This window comes from Hibiscus syriacus, unplaced genomic scaffold, assembly GCF_006381635.1.
Source record: "Hibiscus syriacus cultivar Baekdansim isolate YM2019G1 unplaced genomic scaffold, ASM638163v2 tig00111877_pilon, whole genome shotgun sequence".
Taxonomy (NCBI): Eukaryota; Viridiplantae; Streptophyta; class Magnoliopsida; order Malvales; family Malvaceae; genus Hibiscus; species Hibiscus syriacus.
The window spans coordinates 540,351-563,892 of NW_024063208.1; the positions used below are offsets into that span (position 1 = coordinate 540,351).

The following is a 23,542-nucleotide window of genomic DNA, read 5'->3' on the forward strand; positions in this document are numbered from 1 at the left end:
CTATGTCATCCTGTTATGTATCTAAATTTTCCATGCTACACGTGCAAATGCATATAAAATTTAATTCAAGTGTTTTAAATTATATTCTAAATTAACATTTAATGATCGACGAATGGTTAGATTTAAGGGTGAACTTAACTGTTGTAACACTGATGCTTTAGAGATTTGATTAGAATTTGAATGATATCAACAGAGAAAATTGAATTAAAAGAATCAATTTCGTGATAAACTATTATAATATCTTCTTCAAAATTAATAGAATAATAAATCATAAGCTGATGATAATACATATATATATATATATATATATATATACATGTATATGTATTAACTTCCAAATGGCATATTACAAAAGAGGATAATGTAATTTTATTCCTTTTCCCCCCAAAATTTCAAAGACAAAATCCAATTGCCCCCATTAAATTCAAAACTAAAAAATAAAATTTATTACAACAAATAAGAACCATCTCTTCCCCTACTTTTTGCTCCTGTAGTTGATCCACGGGCTGCAATCTTCAAATCTCCTTGAATACTTAAAAAAAAAAAAAAAAAAAACCCAGAATTTGTTAACTTAAACACTCTTATTTCCTTGAATTTTTCTAAACTACATCACATTCTTGAATTCTTACTTTACATACATATAATAATAATAAAGCAAAATACTACCATATACCTAAATCCTACTATCACTACCATTTTCCCAACAAAACAACCATTAATCTAAAAAATCAGTAAGTCCATTCCTGAGGTAGATTTAGGCTTCCTTCTTGTCTGTAATTTCTTCTTGCTTGTGTCAACAATGCATTTCTTCTTGCTACCAATGCATCTGCAAAGTTGGAACGTTATGAATCTCAGTAAGCATGGTTTTTAATTATAACGTTGATTCTGAACAAACCAGACACGGTGGGGTTAACACTTACCATAGCTTGATGCGAAACCTGGATCGAATCGAGGCTGAACGTGACGGTTGTTGGTATTAGGGAAGTTGAGATTTAGCGCTTGGACAACCTTTGCTGGAAGTAACGCTGTCGAGCAACCTGATTTCATTCTAGGTTCAGTAGTGGTGCTGGTGCTGGTGCTGGTGCTGGTGCTGGTGCTGGTGTTGGTGTTGGTGTTGGTGTTGGTGTTGGTGTTGGTGTTGGTGTTGGTGTTGTATCTACGAGGGATGAAGACACCGGTACCGGCGCACTCTCGTTTAACGCCTCTGGATCCGTGGATGAACATTGGTCTCATGCCGGAACCAGGGTGGTTCTGACTCTGAAGCTGCTTTGGCTGGGACTGAACTTGAAGTGGTGGCCATGAAGATTGAGGCAACCCTAATGGTCTTCCCCCTACAACATTATTCCTTATCCTACCCTGAATCTGCTGCTGCTGCAGCTGCAGCTGCTGTTGAACTTGTGCTTGCCAGTTACTCGCCTTCACTTGTCTTCCATTAAACTAACCAAAAACACAGAGAAAACAACCTAATGAGCCCTAAAAACGAAAGAAATAACTTCACTTTCTAAAAAATGATATGACAAAACCTACAAACGCAGTTGTTCGATTCCGGAAATCTCTAGCAAGAACAAACATCCGCCACTCGAGTTCTAATAATTTCAACATGTAACCATGGCTGAAGTTGGTGTATTTGGGGACTTCATTGCTCAATCTGAGCCTTGCAACTTGACCAGCTGCGGTATAAATGAGATCCCAAGTGTCGTTTTGAGCACAGAATGGTGTTGTTGACGGAGATGGAACTTGAGAAGGTCCAATGGGGCTATTGTTGCTTGAAGATAACAAGTACGCGAGTCCACTCAGAGTCGACCTTGGTGAACTCGCCAAAGCTCCGTTTTTCTAAATTTAAGAAAGAAAACCGTATTTAAAAGCTGAACCACGACTAACTCTGCTCAAGAAAACGAAAAAGCAAATTATTATATACCTCGTTTTTGTCCGAGGAAAGAGTGGCAACAGTGAGTTTCTGACTCGTGGAGTAAGCGAGACGGCGAGTCAATCCAGCGAGAAACTCATCCTCGTCACTGCTCTCAGTCTCCGTCGACTCGACAACGGATTCAACAGGGGAGCTCAGAGCTGAGACCGAGCCGAACGAGTCAAACTCGTAAGGCAACTCAGAGGGGAAACCATGACTAGATGCCCACGACTCAGTTCCGGTTTTTCCATCGTTTTCGTTCTTAAGGTTCCCTTTCTTCATAATCCCATCGTCGTCCGCTAAAAACTCGGCCGGCAGCCAAAACTCGGCATCATCCATAAGCTCAGCTATGACCAAAAAAACAGGGGGAAATAACAGGGGAAAACAGAGGAGGAGTGTAAAAGATTTGCTTAGCAGAGATGTAAAAGAGAGGGACCCTAATGGAGAGGGATGAGTAGAGAACGTTGAAGACAGGCTGCTTTTATTAAGGTTTCAGGGTAACTTTTATACATTAAACAAATAAAAAATTGGACTTTTAAAAGGAAAATCAATAAGAATAAAACTCAAACTTTGAAATAAAAAATTTACTTAATACCAATATAAGTATTCAAATTATACTCTAAAATTTAAATAGGTGCTTAAATTAATTTTCGTCTTAATCAGGTGTCTGACGTTACAAACATTACTCATTTAGGTGTTTGGGTGGATAACGGTGTTAATTTTCCTGTTAAGTGATACGTGTTACAACTTAGTAATTTTAAAAAATTTATTTAAAATTAAAAATTATATATTTTTATAAAAAAAATAGAAAATACAAATTTTGAAATAAACCCAAAACTTTAAAAACCTTTATTTCAACCCCTAAATCCACGTGGGTCATCGCCTTTTACCGTCGACGAGCCTCCACTCGACCTCCCCTCCTCCCGACGACTAAAACCTCCCATAAAATCGTGATCGATCGACGACGAATCAACGTTTTAAATCATTCAAACCCTAGGATTAAAATCGATATATTCTAACGGTCGAAGGAAAATATGACGGCATATGAGTAGGAGGATGGCATGGACTACGTCGGTAGTGGTGATCGTGGCCGGAAAGGCGGCGACGGCAGATTAAGGTTTGAATTTGGGATTTTGGGGCTATTTTATAATATAAGGAAAGTTAGTTTTTTTATAAATGTTTAGTTTTTTTATAAATGTCATATTTTTTAATATTTTATTTTAAAAAAATAAATTTCAAAATTACCATATTGTGACACGTGTCACTTAACGGCAGAAACTAATGTCGTTGACGGCCCGGGCACCTAAACGGGTAACGACTGTAACGATAGGCATTTGGATGAGACGAAAATTAGTTTAGGCACCTATTTAGGTTTTAGGGTATAGTTTAGACACTTATTTTAGTATTAAGCATAAAACATTTGAAGATTTGTTGGCAAATTAACAATGTAAGATGTGAAGAACAACTGGAAAGGAATAAACCAGTAGTTAGAGACATTTATCTTGTTTCACAACACACCTTTGTCATGTTTTGATTAGGCATAATGTAACAAAATAATCTTAATATTTGACATTGGTGTCAAATTTATCCATATTTTTTTGGTACATTTAACCCCTTAATGTTTTATTTTGGGTCAAAAAACACCCTCGTTGGATGAAAACCGTTAGTCAACTAACGGTCAACGCGTGGAGATGACATGGCAAGCTTACCTAACATCGCATGTTAACGTTGTAAAGCCACATACACAAAGATGATGACATGGCAAATATCACATTAGTAAAAATTAATTTTTTTAAAAATAATTATATTAATTTTTTTAATAATTTTCAACCAATACAAAGATGACACTGTCATCATTTCATTGGCTTAAATATAAAATTGTAAAATTTGCCTTCTAGTATCCTGTTCTGGCCCCCCAGTTCGATCGACTTCCATTTGGGTATTTTATGTCCATTGGTGAGAAGAATACCACTTTTTTTACCGTACAACGTCGTATCTATAAACCAAATAGAAACCAAAATCAATTAATCAGTGCCTCAAATGATCCCAATTTCAATTCGGAAAAATCCATAAATCAAACAGAAACCAAAAAGTTAATGCATTTATCCCAAATTACAAACAAAAAATGAAACAAGTGTTCTTATACTAAAATCAATCAATGGAATCCCGAGAAAATATGAATTGAATCCCATATGCTATAAAACCACGAAAGAAAAGAGAAAAGTGTACCCGGAAGCTTTCATGGATCAAACTTGTAGTGATCGATCTCAGCAATAATGGGGACATCGATAGGCTTAGATGCACATTTCCTACTTAAATAGTGATTCACCGACTCATCATCAGTAGATCTTTCCATTGGGTCTCAAGAACTCTGGCCTCTGTTGTACAAGAGCATAGATATTTTGATGATCCAAAATGAATTTTTTTCAAAAAAAAAAAAAGTTAAAGAGAACTAACTTAGATGTTGTGTACAAAAGCTCTTATTTTCCATTTAACAATTTGGATTCAAGAGGCTCCTTTACCTCATTCACTGTCTCGAGTTTGAGTGTAAACTGATTCACAACAGAAACCCCATTGATGAACAAGCAAGAACAAACAAAGAATATCACTTGATTTTCATGAAGAAAACAAAAAAGGGTTTATCATAATTAACCTGATCCACACGCTCTCGATCCTATGACGATCGAGAGGTGCTATGTCATAAAAAAAAGCTCACCTTTGAAGCACTTCACATCTCTCTCTTGTGTGAAAAACCCAGAAAATAATGAAACTTTAGTCCTCCGTTTGAGGAAAATCGAATTTTGTGTTGATAAAGGGTTGATATTTGTACTGGGAGTTGCTGATGAAAGGACTTTTGATGATGAGGTGAAGAGGGAGGGAAAAAGAGTGGTGGATTCTTTTGGAGATTGGAGATGAGGTTTTAGCATAGTGGTAATGGCAGTGCTGATAGCTGGGAAGAAGAAGTGAGTGTCATTACTGAAAATGAAAGCTTTTAATAGTTTTATTAAACAAGCGCCAATCAAAGAGTGACATGTGTCACTCTCTGATTAGTAACAAATAATTAAATATAAATTTTAATAATAAATTTTAAATTTTTTTACTTTATAAAAAATCTAATGTGCAGTGCCTTATCATCGAGCACCATGAAATCGACATCGACATCCACATCAGCTTTTTCCTCCACGCGTACATGCTTCGTCATCATCGGATTTGACTATTTGTTGACTAACGGTTTCATCCAACGAAGGTGTTTTTTGACTCAAAATGAAACGTTAATAGATCAAATGTTCCAAAAAACAATACAGATAAGTTTGACATCACTGTCAAACGTTAGGGTTATTTTGTTATACTATGTCTTTTGATTAATTACAAACTTCATGAACAATTAAGAGGGTAGAAGGTTCCCTTTTTGTATACTCAATCCATTGCCATTGAACCTTAAAAAAAATCCATTGCTATTGAAAATTTGGTCTTGTAGGGGAAATTTGATGTATTTAGTGGTTAAAAGAGGTTACATTTCCTTTATTTCACCATATAAAAACTTACCAGAGTAATAGCTACAGAGATTAATGATATATATTATCATAATTTAAAACTTGACACCTTAGTATTAGTAGATTGTGTCTTGATCTGGATGCGGATGAAAGAAATATTTAATGCGAAAATATATTTAACGGACGATTATAAGTAGATTAATAAATAGCGTGAATTATATCATTGATCATTTAATTATTTAAATTTTTAAATTTTATCATCGATCTTTTAGTTTTATAAATCTCACCATTAGACTATTTAAATTATATCATTCAAACCACTTATCGGTTAATATTTAACAAAAGTATTAATGTGACATACCACCATTAGATTAAATGTTTTTCCATAACTTAAATTTATTTCCATATTTATCTTCAATATCGTACCATGGGAAATGGTTAGAGGGAGTCAAACTTGGGACCGTGGGAAGAAAATACATACGCCTAAACACTGAGCCAACACGTATTATGATTTACACAACACTATATATACATACATACGTATATATATAGCTAATTTTTAATTTTTATTATTTTATTTTTATAATTGATGTTCTAATTTTATCCAATCTCAATTTTTATCTTTACAATTGAAGTCTCTAATTTTTTAATCTCTTTTTTTACCTTTATAATTGAGACCATAATTTTTTAGTCCCACTTTTTAACTTTATAATTGATGCCCTTAAGTTTTTCAATATCACTTTCTACCTTTACAATTGAGGCCCCTAAGTTTTTTCAATCTCAATTTCCACTCTTATAATTGAGGTCCCTAATTTTTTAATCTCGCTTTTTTAACTTTATAATTGAGGCCCTTTTTTCAATCTCACTTTCTATTTTATAATTGATGTCCCTAATTTTTTCCAATCTCAATTATACGTTTATAATTGAGGCCCCTAATTTTTTCAATCTCAATTTCTGCCTTTATAATTAATGCCTCTATTTTTTTCAATTTCATAAATTTCTCTATTTCTCACTCCTTTCTCCATATCTCTCGTTAGTTCATTTAATTTTAACTTAAATCTAATAATATTTGTCTTTTTTTACAAGTCTTCTTTTTCAATTTACCAAACATTCTTTAACTCTTAGTCTTCTCTAATCTGAATCTACGATAACATAATATGTTATTCTTTATTTTTTAATTTATTATTAAAAATCAAGCTTCATATCATAATTCATACCCACATTCAATTTTTTATTCTCTTAGTCGTATTTAAGGTGTTTTCTTAACAAAACAATGAAACTAATGATCGAACAAGTTCAATCATTTTTCTTTGATATTAAACTAATTGTTTAAAGTAATAGAATATACTTTTGTTCTATAAGGACTTAGTTTTGAGTTTTCACTCCAGCCCTAAAAATGTTCGAGACGGCTCTAGATTTAAACCTACAACATTAAAAACCTAAGAGCGTCAAACCACTAGAACAAACACCATGTTGGGTGTATATATATTAAACAGTTATTTATACAATATTAAAAAATAAATTTAAGATTTATATATTTTTAAAACAAAATTAATGTTTTTTTCAGATTTGTAATTCAAAGAATATATATATTATTTCAAATTGAGTATTTTTAATTTTATTAAAGATTTTATTTTTTATTAATATTTTAGTTAATTTTTTATTAGATTGTGTAGTTAAAAATGTGTAATTTAAAATTTATTTCAATCATGTTATATAATTACAGATTTTGAAGTACACAATCTTATAAAAAAATTAACTAAAATATAAATTTTTTATTTTTTATTTTTTAATAAAAATTAAATCATTAATTAAATTTAAAAATTTAATTTAAGATTATATAAAATCATTAAATTATAAATGTGAAAAAGAAAATATTAAATTTATTTTAAAAATGTATAATTAAATTTAATTTTTCTTTTTAATATTGTATAAACCAATGTTTAATATATATATATATATATATATATATATATATTTACCTAACTATTACTTAAATGTAAGGTTTCTTTTTAGTGGTTTCGTTCTTCTAAGTTCTTCATGTGACCTACGCACAAATCCTACCATAACCATTTTTTTTCTATCATTAACTATTTCGTAAAATATATAGAGTGTTGTGTAAATTGTAATGCAAACATGGAGGTTTGCTTAGTCGTTAGATGCTTATTTTTCCTTCCAACGTATGAGGTTCGACTCTCCCAAACTCTCTTGTTCTGCTTTTATTTGCTATTTGATTTTCCTTCAACTGTGACAATAAAAATTCTTGATGATCAAATATTTAGTTTTATAAATAGATATTATGTCTTAGTTTTATTGTGGAGAGATGTAATCATTTTTGGGATTTATGTTTCAAAGATAATTTTATAGGGATGTTAGAAGAGTGTTTTGGGATATATCAGGTTTTGGTATCTAAACTTGGTTTTTGGATACATATGATATTAAATATATGTACTCCTCGTGTTCTCTACGTTTATAGTGAATTATTATTCATCTCACCCGTGGAGTTTTGCAAGGATGAACCACGTTAAATATTATCTCTTGTGCATATCTTATTTTATGTTGATATCGTTTTGGTTATTCTTTTTGCTCCCAAATTCCTAACAAGTGGTATTAGAGTGTCACCATCATGTTGAAAGATATTTAATATAATGGTGACATGTGTTATAATCTAATTGGTGGATCAAATTTATTGAATTAAATTAAATTTAGGATCAAATTAATAGAATGTATAAGTATTAAGGATCAAATATATAATTATACCAATTTTGTTAACTATTACGTTAGTATTTCTATTAAATATTAACGACAAGTTGTTTTATTGATATCATTTAAATAGTTTGAGGTCCGATTGACAAGATAGAAAGATCGACGGTAAAAGGTAAATGGCTAAATAGTTAAGTGGACAATTGTATATTTTATCCTAATAAATAATTCATGGGTAAAGTACACAAATAGTCTCTCGACTATAGAGCGTTGTTTTATTAAGTTCCTCAAAAAAGTTACAAAATGTTCTTCTAATTATAGGGTGTCGCTTTGTTGAGTTCATCGACTATTAAAAGTTACAAAATAGTCACCAAACTATTTATATGTTCTAAAGTCATCATTTTTTTCATTAAAAATTGATTGCAGTCTTAACTGAATGTTAATCTGCTGACTGATATATGTTAAAATATGATCACAAAATCTTAAACGACTACATGTATCAGTTAGCATGTTTACTTCCAACCCAAATTACTGTCAATTTTTTATCAAAAAATGACGAGTTTAGAACATATGAATAGTTAGGTGACCATTTTATAACTTTTAATAGCTGAAGGACTAAACAAAGAAATGTCATATAGTCAATGAACTATTTTATAAATTTTAATAGTCGAACGACTCAATAAAGCAACATCCTATAGTCAACGGATCATTTGTGTACTTTACCCATAATTTATCAACCTCGTACTTAATCTTTGAACATTTAGTCTTTCAAAACCACTCGAATAATAACAATTGAAAAAAAATCCCATTCGGATAAGCACACTTGCAATCAGTGAGAAATTCAAAGTCATACTGTTGCTATGTAATGTTTTGGTAAGGTGGGGCAGTTAGGTACTAGCATCCATATAAAGAAAAAAACCCTATATATTTCAAACTCTTTTTTGGACTAGGAATCTGGTCTACAAGAGACGCAATGAAAACTTAATTACGTATGTTTATTACCTTTCGAACAACTCTTATAAGTAGCAAGGCTTATTTATCATTTTATTCACAACATAAAATCATCTTTCTCCTTTATTTTCCCTATTTCCTTGTTTGTCAAGTTTTCTTCTTTGAAAATTATTTTTTCAATCAAATTTATTTTCTTTTTTTAGAATAGCAATTGAAATATTATATATATATATATATATATATATTATATTTGTGTATAAATATTAAAGTTGTTGCGTTAATTTTGAGGGACGAGGTCCATTTTACAATTATATCGATTATTAAAACAACAACTTACATCTAATTTTCCAAGATTTTATCCTAATTAATTTGGATCGACCCGTTTCACATATATAACTTTGGTGGGTGAGTCTCTCAATAAAAAAATTTTATATTTACAATACTTCAAACTCGAGACATGCTTATATAATATCAATATGTTTATCAGTTGAATTAATCCAGTTAATGTGTATGTATATTTTTCTTTTCAGGATTCTGCATGATATTGCGTGTAAGAGCTAGGAGGACAATGTGACAGCCTTCAATTACACTTGAAAGTTCTACAACACCTTAATATAATGTTAAAATAAAATGCTACCAATTTTGTTATTTATTGTTATTATTTAAATAATAAAATTGGTAAAAAAATTACCTAAAATATTATTATTTTTACTTAAAACAACAATTTTTTAAAATTTCTGGAAAAAAGTGTCTAATAATAACAAAACGGGTAGAAAAAATAACAAAATCGATGGCGTTTTACCAAACCCGGTAAAATACCCAATAATAACAAAACGGTAGAAATAATAACGTTTCCGGTAATTTTTTACCGGTTTTGTTATTTAAATAATAACAAAACATATAGCACATTTTTTTAGCCGTATATTAAAGATCAGTCGCATATTATGGCCACTAATTAAAGCAAGAAGCATGATCATTAACCCATCCTTCCATGCATTATTTGTAGGGTAGGGCAACGAAATCGAAAAAATCGAAAAATCGACATGAACCGAGTAAAATGGTTCGGTTCGATTCGATTTAACGTTATACGGTTCGATTTTTGGTTTGGTTTAAAGTCTTAATTATTTTGATTTGATTCGATTCGGTTTGGGTTTTTCATATGGAACCTATTTGTTCCATATTGAACCGAATAGGCAATTTTTTTAAAAAAATTTATAGTTTCAAGTGATTTTTTCATTGAAAAACCGAAAAATTGAACCAAATCGAACCGAAAAACCTGAACCGTTAAAAAAATCGAACCGAACCGAAAAAATCAGTTTCGGTTTTTTTTTTAACCATTCGGTTTCAGTTTCGGTTTAAATTTTGAAAAACCGTTTATTTCAGTTCGGTTCAATTTTTGGTAAAAAACCGAACCAAACCGAACCAAATACACCCCTAATTATTTGTTATCATTAGGTTTCCCTTCTTGTTGAAGAATTTAATTTAATTTTTAGTACATGTTATCAACTTGTAGTATATATTTTGATTAAAACCTATACTCATGTATTATTATAGTGAAAGATTGTATATTTAAATATGAATTAGTATTACACAATGAAAAATTAAAACAGTTCGCAACTTTGCTTAAGGGGGGAAAAAATCAAAATTAACATTTCAAGCGAGTCCAGTTTTTGTTTAGATCATTCCATCATGTCTGAGTTGGGATTTTTTTTATTTCAGAGAAAAAAATTCAAAACTATAAATTAATTTTACTATTATGTTTGTGGTGGGTCAAATTGAGTCGAGTTTTGATTTATCTGAACTTGATTGAAATATTATACCTCTTCACTCATAATGATACCCTAAAAATTAGGATTAATTATATTATTATTAGGTTAAATCATATTAAATATATATTTTTACCTTAAATTCAAATTAAAAAACATGCAATATCATCCTTCAAAAAATTTCATAGGAAAATTAAAGTGCTGCAAAACGAGACAATAGCATTGACTGAGAAAATATCAAATAAATTAGTCAAACATAATGATAATCGTGTTGTGGTAATCCGCTGTCTTAGAAACAAGTTCGTTTCGATGTGTGCAATCGTTACAATAGACAAATGACCTCCCAAGATTAGTACAACTCTCTCAATTCCGTACACCTCAGAGATTAGTAGATTTGGGTGATAGTACTATCCTCTCAAAACTCAAAGTAGCACTCCAAAAACATATTTATAAAAGCTAATGAAAGTGTTTCTAAAGCAAACAATTGCTTAAAGATATTATTATCATAGAGGTAAAATGGTAAGAGATTCAATAACAATTACAAAATAATTAATTGTTATAAATATTATTATCATTAATTATATTAAATATTTTGTAACAAGTATAAATGATAAAATAAACCCTAATAAATAATATTTTATAAGGGATAATATTATTTAAAAAATATATGAACCGAATCAAACTATACCAAATAGCTCATACCTAATATAAAATTCTTTGTATTGCCAACAAATTTGATTTAACATAAACTCGAATTTAAAAATAAAACTTATAAACTCAGATTACGTCGAAATTCATAAAATCCGTTTCAAATGTCACTTTCTAATCTAAGTACACGAAATCCACATGAACCGATCTGTGAGAGAATCAAAATCCCTATCGAGGAGAAACAATAGGATCTGAATTTATGATGACGTGGCACCAGTGAAGAATCGGCAGCCTAACTGTCATCATGTCCTTATCTTATCCCCCGCCTATTTTAACGACTGTTTTTTTACCGTCACCGACGTTAATCACCAACAGCACAGATAAGAGCTTCAGAGAGGTTCAATCTCAATCGTGACGGCGCGTTAATGTCCCGGACTTCAAAACAACTATCAAATTTGGTTCAGCAAATTTCCCGCCAAAACAGAGCTAATTGTAAAAATAAATATAATAAATAAAAGAATTAAAGAAAAAGGATGTGGTGGATCTAATTATCGGTGAGTGTTTGATTGAGTCAAATAAAAAAATTTAAAGTTATTCCAATCGACGAGTTATATTTTACAACTCGGAGTTCACTTGAAATTTTTCGAGTCGAGTTTATAAAATTTGAGTTGATTCAAATCGATTTTTTGAGTTTATGTTTAAATTTAATTGTGAATATTTATAATATTATAATATTATTTTGTTCCAATTTAAGTGACTTTTTATAATCATTCATATGATACAAATATGTTCATTCATTTTTTTTTGAGAAAATAACCTCAGCAACAAAAAATGTCTTATAATATACAATTTTAACAAACTTTTTTTAGATTTATCAAAATAGCCAACTAAATCTCAATGCGATCGATAATTCGCAACGCGATCTCCGGTATTACAAATCAGTTTCCAGATTCACAACGCGAACTTCGACTATCGCATTGCGATTTACATATTCGCATTGCGATAGTCGAAGTTCGCGTTGCGATAGTCGAAGTTCGCGTTGCGATTTTCCAAATTCGTTGCGATAGTCAAAGTTCACGTTGCGATTTATTCCAAATTTGTTGCGATAGTCCAAGTTCGCGTTGCGATTTATTACAAATTCGTTGCGATAGTCCAAGTTCGTTGCGATAATCGAAGTTCGCGTTGCGATTTATTCCAAATTCGTTGTGATAGTCCAAAATCGCAACGACTGGTAGTATTGTGTTTGTTTCTTAAGAATTTTCTCTAAAATGATAGTATTCACGCGGACGTGTCGAAGACACGTATTACCACGACCACGACCACGACCACGACCATGACCACGAGACAGACGGCGGCAGCGCGCGAGAGTCCCCCTTATTCTCTATCACTCAACAAGGAAGTGAGAAAGTCAAGCCTTAAATATCATTCCCAATAGTATTTTCAATACTATGTGGAATTGAGCATTACCAACACTTGTTTCCAATACTATGTGATTATTCAGGAAACAATTAACAATCATGCATCTTAAAACAACTGAATCAACAACCAATTGCATTAGTATTATACGATTAAATATGTCATAATTAAAAGTCAATCTACAATCAATCGCGATTATTGCAATTTTAAGCAAAACATTCAAAAAAAATTGCATCACTCGCGAGAATAAAAAAAATTGTTATCGTGCAATTACAATCAATTGAAAATAAATTAGAATTGCATGAAAACTAAACGAACCACAAATATTTTTCATACAAATACTAAAGTCATTAACTATAATTCACAAATAATATCACTATTTAAGGCTCAATCCCACATAGTATTGGGAACAAGTGTTGGTAATGCTCAATCTCACATAGTATTGGGAATGGTATTTAAGTCTTGGCTTTCCCACTTCCTTGTTGAGTGATAGAGAACAAGGGGAACTCTCGCGCGCCGCCGCCGCCGCCGTCCCTCTCGTCTCGTCTCGGGTCGTGGTCGTGGTAATACGTGTCTTCGACACGTCCGCGCGAATACTATCTTTTTAGAGAAAATTCTTAAGAAACAAATGCAATACCACCAGTCGTTGCGATTTTGGACTATCGCAACGAATTTGGAATAAATCGCAACGCGAACTTCGACTATCGCAACGAACTTAGAATAAATCGCAACGCGAACTTCGACTATCGCAACGAACTTGGACTATCGCAACGAATTTGGAAAATCGCATTGCGATAATCGAAGTTCGCGTTGCAATAGTCGATGTTCGCGTTGCGAATCTGGAAATTGATTTGCGATACCGGAGATCGCGTTGCAAATTATCGATCGCATTACAATTTAGTTTGTCATTTTGGCAAATCCAAAAAAAATTGGTTAAAATCGTATATTATAAAGTATTTTTGGTCACTGAGGTTATTTTCTCTCTTTTTTTTTATATGTGATATACATATATCATACAAAGTCCAAATACTCAACTCAAACTTAAAAATAAATCCACTAATTACTAAAATTTTCACGTTATTCGAGTTGTATTTGACAACTCGATTTGAATTTAAATTTTTTCGAGTCGAGTCAAGTTTATGAAATTGTCACTTGAAGTCAATTCAAGTCTAATTTTTTCAAGTCGATTCGAGTCAAAAAAATTAAATTTTCTAATTAAATTTTTATTTAAATTATTGTAATTTATTAAATTTATATTTAATTATTGTAATTTATTAAATTTATTTATTTTTGTTATAATTCGATTGATTTTATTTTTTATTTTTAAAAATATATAATTATACAGATAAATTCCCTTTTTATTATCTAATTAATTTTTTATTTAAATTTGATTATGTAGAAAAATATATTTAATAAACAATAATATAAAAAATACTTTTCATTTTGTTATTTAAAAATATGTCTATGTGCGGAGGAGAGAGAGAAACTTCCACTCATTTCGCTTACTTTACTTCAGCTTCCCGCAAAATAAAAATTCGAATTTTCCGCCGAAAAAAATGTTTGATATATCCTTTCAACTGTCTCTATCAATAATAAAATTATTATTATTATTTACTTTTAAAATTTTAGATAATTATCTCGGTAATAAAAAATGTCCTACAAATGAGATAATAATTTTTTTTAATTTTTTATTAATCTATGACAATTACAAGGATGATATTTATTTGAGCGACTCTCAACTATTAATTAATAAACGATCAAATATCCTATAGGTTTTAGTATTTAAACCTATGAACTTCAGGATAACAACTATCATTTTAAAAAATAATCATATAACTTACTTAAATAATTTAATAATAGCTTTTTTAGAAAAATTACAAGTATATTTATAGGTATAATTATAGGATTGTAACTAGAATAATTATTATTTTAGGTTTAAGTACACAAATGACCCCTTAATTATAGGGTGTTGTTTTGTTGAGTCCCGACTATTAAAAGTCATAAAATGATTTATTGATTATAGGGTATTGTCTTATTAAGTCTCACAACTATTAAAAGTTATAAAATAGTCACCAACAATTCATATAATGCCTCAAAAACCTGGTTAATAGTTCGGGTCAACCCGAGACCCATAGTTCGAACCCAAAGGATTGATTAGAATAACTTGAATTAAGTTTAGTTGAGTTGGGCTTGTGTTGGGCCCAAAAGGATTATTGAATGATGATGTGTATTATATGAATTAGAAAATAGAGGGACTAAAAGTGAAATTTACCCATTATTTGTCTTGAAAGTTAAAAACCCCTTTATTTTATGGTGTTTAAGTGAACTACTCCCAGTATCATTCACCAAACTTTCTTTTTCTTCCTTCCATCCTTTTCTCTTCCTCTTTCCTTCCAAAACCAAGGTATCAAGCATTTCAAATCTAGTTTAGCTTAACTAAGGTGAGATTACAAATCCTCATTCTCATAGCTTCAATTCAAGCTCCATTTCTCAAGTTTTTAACCATAGAAAAAATTAGTTTTGAGGGGTTTATGAGAATCTATAGGCTCTAACTCGTTTTTAGTAAGATTTAAGTTATAGAAAATGTTTTCAACTCAATCCAAGAATTTAGTTGAGTTAGTAACCCTTTTTCTTACCCTTTGTTTAGTGAAGGAGGTTGGAGAGAGCTCAAAAGCTGGAGATAAAGGAAAGTTAACCCTTGGTTGAGTTGGGAGATTTCTAGCAGCCAAAGTGATACAGTAATCACACTTACAACTCTTCCATGCTATTTAATGGGTCATTAGTAGTGCAAGATATCATAAGGGTTGAGATTAAAACTTGGTGAACATGTTCATAGTAGATTCTATGTTTTATGTTATACACATGTTTTAAGGCCTTATTTATGCCCCTTTATGATTACATGAGATACTAAAAACATTTGGTAACCTCATAATAGCAATGTGGGTGAGATTAAGTGCCCAAATAGGGCATTTCGAAGAAAGGTATCAGTACTAAAAGAATAGTACCGATATTGTGCTTACTTCATGCTTAAAAATTATAAGTTCATGAAGGCAGTATTGATACCCCTTAAAGGAGTATCGATACTGAGAATTCAGTATCGAGACTAGTTTTCCATAATATCATTTTAGTATCGATACTCCCTAGGTCCAAGTATCGATAATCCCTATAAAAGTATCGATGCTTCCCCTTTTCTTTCAAGAGACATTGGCTCGGGGTATTGACACCTTGGGTATGATATCAATACTTAAGAGACAATATCGATATTGTAAGGTCAATATTGATACCAAGGATATGTTTTGGGCTTTAATAAGAGATATTTTATAGGCAAGTGAGGTTTCCCAAAAAGTTCTAATTACTCTCAAATAAGATTACAAGTGAGAACAATAATAATGCTTAATCACACCTAGAAACAATATCAATTAGGGTGACTTAAAACTAATATTGATTGATGCTCAGGAAATTATCAGGACACCCGAGTTCCTTTAGTAAATATAGGGGTGTCGATGTATAGAATCAGTCCGGATATCCTTAGAAAGTGTGCGAGACACTTTAAACTGACTGACTAGGGCTCAAGGTCCGACACTCACAAGAGGTGGGTTAGTCAAGGGTATTGTGTATATTTGTAAACCATGTTTTTTATATTCGAGTCGTAACTTATTTTTAAATGATGGTCTGTATATTTTGATTTATTATTCTGGGAGTTCTCAATTGTAAACCGTTTTATAGAAATATTGTCTTTTTATTTCATGATGAGTGTTCTTAAATGATTGTTTTAATTGAGCAAGTAAAGAAAATTTTTGGTAAGTCACTCCGGTGGTTCCATGTGGCATTTTGATCGGTCATATGTGTGTCATACTGGTTTAGGGTGTTTCAATTCATATGCTCTAAACTCTTCATTTTCTGTTAAAAACTGATGGTCGTTTGAGTTGGACATTAACTTACTGATTGAGATATAATAAAATTTTATTGTAATGATGTCTACTGCCATCGTCATTATTTCAAACAATGACTCAATGACATAATGTTTCAAGAACTAGCTCGACGACATAATATAAATAGAGAATCAATCCAAAAAATACACTTCAAAGAATTTTAAAATCATATATTATCATATCCCAGTCAATACGTTAACGTCTAGCTTAAAAGGTCGCAACTTTTTAATGAAAATGATGAGCTTGGAACATATGAATAGTCATGTGGCCCTTTTGTAACTTTTAATAGTCATGAGACTCAACAAAGCAACAATACGTAATTGAATGATCATTTTGTAACTTTTAATAGTTGATGGACTCAACAAAGCAACATTTATAATCAGGGACCATTTATGTACTTTACCATTTTTAAGAGTATTAAGGTGATTACAATGTAATATATATTCATAATCTTTCTTAACCACACACACACCCTGTAGACACAACTGCTCGAACTCTAGACCTCTAGGAAGAACAACACTCCTTTTATCTATTAAGACCGTTCGATAGGTATAAATTGTACAACATAAATCAAAATAAAGTATAGAACATGATTGGGTTGACAATTGAAATATACTTAAACATAAATGGAAATAAATCTAGTCATAATTCACGTGTGATGAGATTTTTTTGAACAATTCCTACATAAGAGAATTTTTCTCATAATGGGCATAGATCCCACACTCTAAGAGAGATGTGAGATGTTAACTGAACTCTTTTATCCACATGCTATAGAGATTGTTGACATGTGTGATGAGAGTTAAATAAGAATAAATTTGATCTTAAAATTTATATCACTATTATACATAATAATATTTAAACCTAAAATCTTAAAATATTTTGGCAAGATGGTAAAATTATCCCCCAATGTTTGCAAAAATAATCACTGTCTTATATATATATTAGAGCCTTTTAGCCCCCAAAGTTTCATTCTTGGTCAAAACAGACTTTGATGAATGAAATTTGTTAATTGACTACTAATCAATACATGTTGCTGACATGATATTTTCACATATGTTTAATTGATGACGTTCTAGATAATCGATTGAATACATGCAAAAATGTCATGTCAACAACATGCATTGATAATGCCAACTAATATTTTCATCAAACAAAGCCTTTTTTTGATTAAAAATTAAAATATTAGAGACTAAAATACTCAAAAAATTAATAAGTGGTAAAGTGACCTTTATTAAAATTCAAGCTTATCATTAAATCATAATTTAAATGATAATAAAGAAACAAATTCAAAAATAAAATTTAAACCCAAAGTAAATCGGATTATAAATATTATATGTAAATAAAATATTAATGGTAAATGCTTAATTGTTTCTTTGAAAATTTTGTTTTGGATAAACAAAGGAAAAAAGATTTTCCTTTCTCTTTGTCCTTTTGGTAAGAGATGATGTGTGATTCTTTTGAGGGTTAGAAATTTCGAAATTTGAACTCAACGGTTGGATTTATTTAATTAAGATAAGGAATGAATATTATTTTAAAATTTAGTTTTTAAATTATAATTATGACATTGAATGTATACTTTTTTTATAAAAAAAAATCTTGTTTTTTTATTAATTTTTGTTCAATTTTAGTGCTAATTATTAATACAATGTATTTTAATTATATATGTTTATAATAGTTATTAAATTTACTCTTAATCATTAAAAATAATAAAAATAATTATTATTAGAACAACACAATTCTTCAATCATCTATGTTTTACAGATTTAAGGGTCAAATTAATAATAGTTATAACTATATAGTTGTTAGGTCGACAATTAATGATAAAATTAAACATAAGCTAATAGATAGATCAAGATTTTCAACAAAAAAATAGTATAATGACTCAATATCATATAATTAAATTACAATGGTTAGATTTTAAATTTTGAAATAGTATAGGGACCTTTGGTATATTTAAATCAAAAATATAATTAAACTAAGAGTAAGACTTTTATCTATGAATCATAGCTATAAAATATTATTTAATTTAATTTCCCTAAAAAATATTTCTAATTTTCTTTCGCTTTCATTGTTTTTTAAATTGCTATTTGATTGTGCTCCATGCGTCTACAATTTTTTTAAGTATCCCTTCATCTATATTTGTATTAAAATACTTGGGTGGGACAAACCAATCTTTGCAAAATTTAATTGGATAGTCACAAAATGTACAAACTTTATTTTTAAAAGGCTTAATACCAAAATAAGTGCACAAATTATATCACTTTTCACGAATAGGTGCTTAAAGTATTTTTTGACTCATCTTGGTGTCAAATGTTACAAACGCTATCATTTTTGGTACCCAAAACGGTAACAATGTTAATTACTCCGTTAAATGACACGTATCCCAATCTGTTGATTTTAAAATTTATTTTTTAAAAATAGTATTATATTTATTTAAAAAACTATTTTCTCTTAAATTAGAAAAAGCCCCAAAATCCACAAAATCCTAACCTTAAATCGTTACCCTTTTCAGTCACAATTGATGCCCCGGTGTAGTCTCTACCATCCTCCTAGTCCTACGCCGTCGTAGTTGCCGCCGATTGGCCGTCGGAATTGCATGGGATTGCGATTTTCATCTTAGGGTTTGCTAGGTATAAAACATCGATTCGCCATTGATTAACCGTCGTTCGGTCAAGATTTCATAGGGGTTTTGGACGTTGAGGGGAGGTGAGGTCAGATGAAGCTTTGTCGACGGCAAAGGGCGACGACTTGCGTGGGTTAGGGGTTGAAATGAAGATTTTAAAAGTTTTGGTGTTATTTCAAAATTTTTATTTTTAATATAAAATTTATTTTTTTAATTTTAAATAAAATTTTTAAAATTATAGAACTTAAAAAACCTTAACAAAGGTACACAATAATGAAATGGGATCTTTTCATTAGTGTTGTGGGGCACACTATTTTGAAGGAGGATAGGAGGGAAAGAAAGAAATAGGAATTCATTTGATAAAAAGAAAATCTTAAAACATCAGATAATGAATCCCTAGACTTGTAAAATAATATCATCATCGTACGTTTTAGGTTAGAGACAAATTCTAAAGTAAGTGAGAAGAGACATGAGTATAAAATAGGGGAAAAAAACTAGAGAACAAAAATCAGAGATTATATTTTTATGATATAAGATCGTATCAATATTAATGTATTAGATCCTATTAAAATATGAAGATAAATAAAAAAAATCTGAGAGAAAAAAAATGGGGGTGACTTAAGTAAAAAATGGGGGGTGACATATATGATTAAAAGCACCTACCCTTACTACATTGAGTGAGCATTAAGCCTTTCCTTCATTATAACCAGTCAATAATTTTGGCTTGCTCCCACATGTTCATGGCATATATCTAACTTAACTTAGTAGGGTAGGCATCCTAGATTTATTTTCAATTAGAACCATTTGGTTTTAATTTCAATATATAATTATAAATTAATGTAATAAAAACTTAAATTATAATCTTTTAAAGAATTAAAGTATAATTTAGTTGCTTAATTGAATGGATTATTGACCCCCTTGTTAGCAAATGGAAGAACCAAATCAAATGACAACAAATATATATGTACCCACGCTATGATTTTGCAATTGAAAATTTGATACTTTGACTTCAAAAGTTAAAGAGAAAACCCTAGTGGATCCCATATGTCACATGCATAGGATACCATTAGATTTAGATTAGATGTGTAAATATTGGTCCAAATAATATTTATATTATAGTTTAGAATGCCACAACACTAGCTTGCTACATGGGGAGTCACATGCATAAACTTCAAGGCTAATGCATGTTGTGGTCAATGGTCAAATTCTTTCTTGCGTTGGTTTTCTCTTTTAATGAATAAAGCTTTTCCTTGCGAGGAATTTTATATATGGGGACTCAACTTCGAATATAACTCGGGCTAATATCATTATCAGACATCCAAAAATTTTATTCCCTAAAAACATTACACATATTAAGAACTAATGTATTTTTAGTAGCACAAACCAACTTATCACAGTTAGTAAATGAATTGTTGTTATTTTTAGAGGTCACGAGTTCGAGCATCATCAGCTACTGTAATAGGATGATTGAGCGTTCATTATCAAATATTTAAGAGTATTTAGAACATATATTACTTTATAATCACCTTAGCTTAATAAAAATATATATTTTTAATAAAATAAAAAATGATAAATATTTTTCATTTAAATATTTTTTATTGAAAAAAACTAGGATATCCACAACGAGTTATAATAATAAATGACTTGTCACGAAATATTTTATATTTTCATAAACGAGAAGAACACCTATTATCATACGATCAAAGGAAGTGGAGAGCAACCACCATACCACCCCTCCTGGTGGTTACACTAAAAAAATATAAACTTTTAACATAATTATTTTTCATGTGAAGTAATTTTTTTTTGGATAAATGATTTTAATTGATAGAATGATTTTTTTTTTTTTGTAAATATTTTAGCTCATTTTAAGAAAACTTTGTTTTGATTTCAACTTCAATAGTTAATTTAGAGATTTTGTCCGAAAAACTGACTCTATGTAATTACAAGGGATGGGGTAAACAACGCCAATGGTCACTAATATTTGGGTAAATATTTATTTTCACCACTGATGTTTGAAAAGTCACAAATCGATCATTAACGTTATCGTTTGTTACAAAATGATCACTAACGTTGTCGTTTGTTACAAAATGGTCACTCGATGTTAACAACCATTAACAAATCGTTATTGCAGTAATAAAATGTTGACCTGACACGTTAAACCAACCGACTCAATATGTTTGATCGACCGTTTGACTCTTCCACTTCCGTTTGACTCTTCTTCTTCTTCTTCTTTGCCATACTCTTACTACAATACTTCTGCAATGCAATTGCTCCATAATTGTTCATCCTCTAGAAGGAACGAACGAACGAACCCAAAACTAAAACCGTATACTTAATCAAACCTAAACATAAATAACTAATATTGAACGACATAGTGAGTACAATAGCAAAAGTTTGATTGCAAATATGAAGAATAAAATTTCCAGGCTGCAAATAGAGCTTTGGCATGGTAAAATTCAAACCCCCGTAAACAAATTCCGGACTTGCAACTTCACTCCATTAACAGGATGAATGAATACTGGTTCGTAGCATTATATAAACATATAACCTGTTGATATTTGTTCTCCAATGAAAGAATTTTGATCTGCAAGTGAAAGAATTCAGTAAGTACAATATTAAGCAGATGAGGTTCATGCTCTGGAATGACCCGTACAGTATCAGTGTGAGTTGAATTTGCATTTAGAGAGGAACTCTTTAGATTATTTCTTATGCAGGTCATGCATTTTGTGAAACATTTGTCATCTCATCCCTAAGGGAGCATATCATCCATCAACGTTTGCTTCCAGGAAATTGATCTAACAAAAGGACAACCGATCTTAGACAAGTCTTTTAAATCTTGTACAAGTTATTTTATATTGCTTTTTAAAAACTTTTCTATTGCATGGTAAAACTGTTTAGTATAGTAAAATCTGTGGAAGATTTAACAAACAATTTAGGAAGGGTCTTATAGGTTGTTGGAATTGGAAGCCTGGTGCTTTTTCAATTGTTTCAAGTGTTGACGAAAACGGGTAAAGAAAACGAAAGAACACGAGAATTTTACGAGGTTCGGCAATGTGCTTACGTCCTCGGTGCCTAGGCGGCGCTAGAAGTTTTATTCAATGATATTTTAGGTCTAGGTTACATCTCTATTTATAATAAAAACCCTAGTACATAATTACAAATCAACCCTGTACCGTACCGCGGGGCTGCGCCCCACCCCCCCAACCCACATAATTCGTAACCCCACAACGAGACTTTTTATGAGCCATACATAACAAATCTCCACCTTGGCGAATATCTGCCCTTGGAAACTTCATGTGGGTTGGGTTACCTTGCTTCTTTAACAACTCGAAACATTCAACAAGTCCAAGCATGCTTGAACTTGTCTGTCGTAACTGCTTGGTGAACATATCAGCGGCATTCTCATCAGTATGTACCTTCTGAAACAAACCTCTCCAGATGTAACCAACTCTCTGATCTTGTGGAACCTTACATCATATGTTTAGTTCTAGCACGATACACCTGATTCTTAGCCAAGTGATAGCACTTTGATTATCACAAAGCAACTGAACTCCACCTTGTTGAACACCCAACTCCTTCACTAAACCAGTAAGCCATAAAGCTTCTTTGCAGCTTCAGCCGCTGCCATGTATTCAGCTTCAGTTGTAGATAGTGCCACGACAGATTGAACAGTAGACTTCCAAAAATAGGCCCTCCACCAAGAGTAAACACATACCCTGTCCTTCAGTTGTAGATAGTGCCACGACAGATTGAACAGTAGACTTCCAACAAAAGGCCCTCCACCAAGAGTAAACACATACCCTGTCGTAGATTCTTCTATTATCCAAGTCACCTGCATAATCTGAATCCACATATCCTACAACCAAAGGATTATCCCGCTGACTCCCAAAAACAACCATGTCCCACAGTACCCTTTAAGTACCGAAAGATCCACTTGACTGCATCCCAATGTTGCTTACCAGGTTTAGACATGTACTTACAACTTGACTAACAGCATGAGCTAAATCAGGACGAGTACATACATCGCATACATCAAGCAGCCAACAGCATTAGAATACGGAACCTTTGCCATATTTTCAGCTTCCTTATCTGTCTTAGGACAC

The 23,542-nt window shown here is 31.1% G+C and overlaps 1 protein-coding gene across 1 annotated transcript; it reads right to left on the minus strand.

Annotated features, from left to right (window-relative positions):
- Nucleotides 1-647: 647 nt before the first annotated feature.
- LOC120172694 lies at nucleotides 648-2,333 on the minus strand. Its single transcript, XM_039180097.1, has 6 exons — nucleotides 1,919-2,333; nucleotides 1,528-1,833; nucleotides 1,423-1,437; nucleotides 1,110-1,368; nucleotides 921-1,064; nucleotides 648-826 (listed from the first exon to the last, which is right to left on the minus strand). Exons 1-6 carry the CDS (start codon nucleotides 2,243-2,245, stop codon nucleotides 729-731), a joined length of 1,149 nt encoding a protein of 382 aa, XP_039036028.1. The 5' UTR covers nucleotides 2,246-2,333; the 3' UTR covers nucleotides 648-728.
- Nucleotides 2,334-23,542: the final 21,209 nt, after the last annotated feature.

Excerpts from the sequence above, each read along its gene's own strand:
- LOC120172694 (XM_039180097.1), bottom strand. The coding sequence starts at position 2,245 with ATGGATGATGCCGAGTTTTGGCTGCCGGCCGAGTTTTTAGCGGACGAC. Across the intron at positions 1,065-1,109 it reads CAACACCAACACCAACACCA|CCACTACTGAACCTAGAATG; the intron begins ACACCAACACCA and ends CCAGCACCAGCA. Across the intron at positions 827-920 it reads AGGTTTCGCATCAAGCTATG|ATGCATTGGTAGCAAGAAGA; the intron begins GTAAGTGTTAAC and ends CCAACTTTGCAG.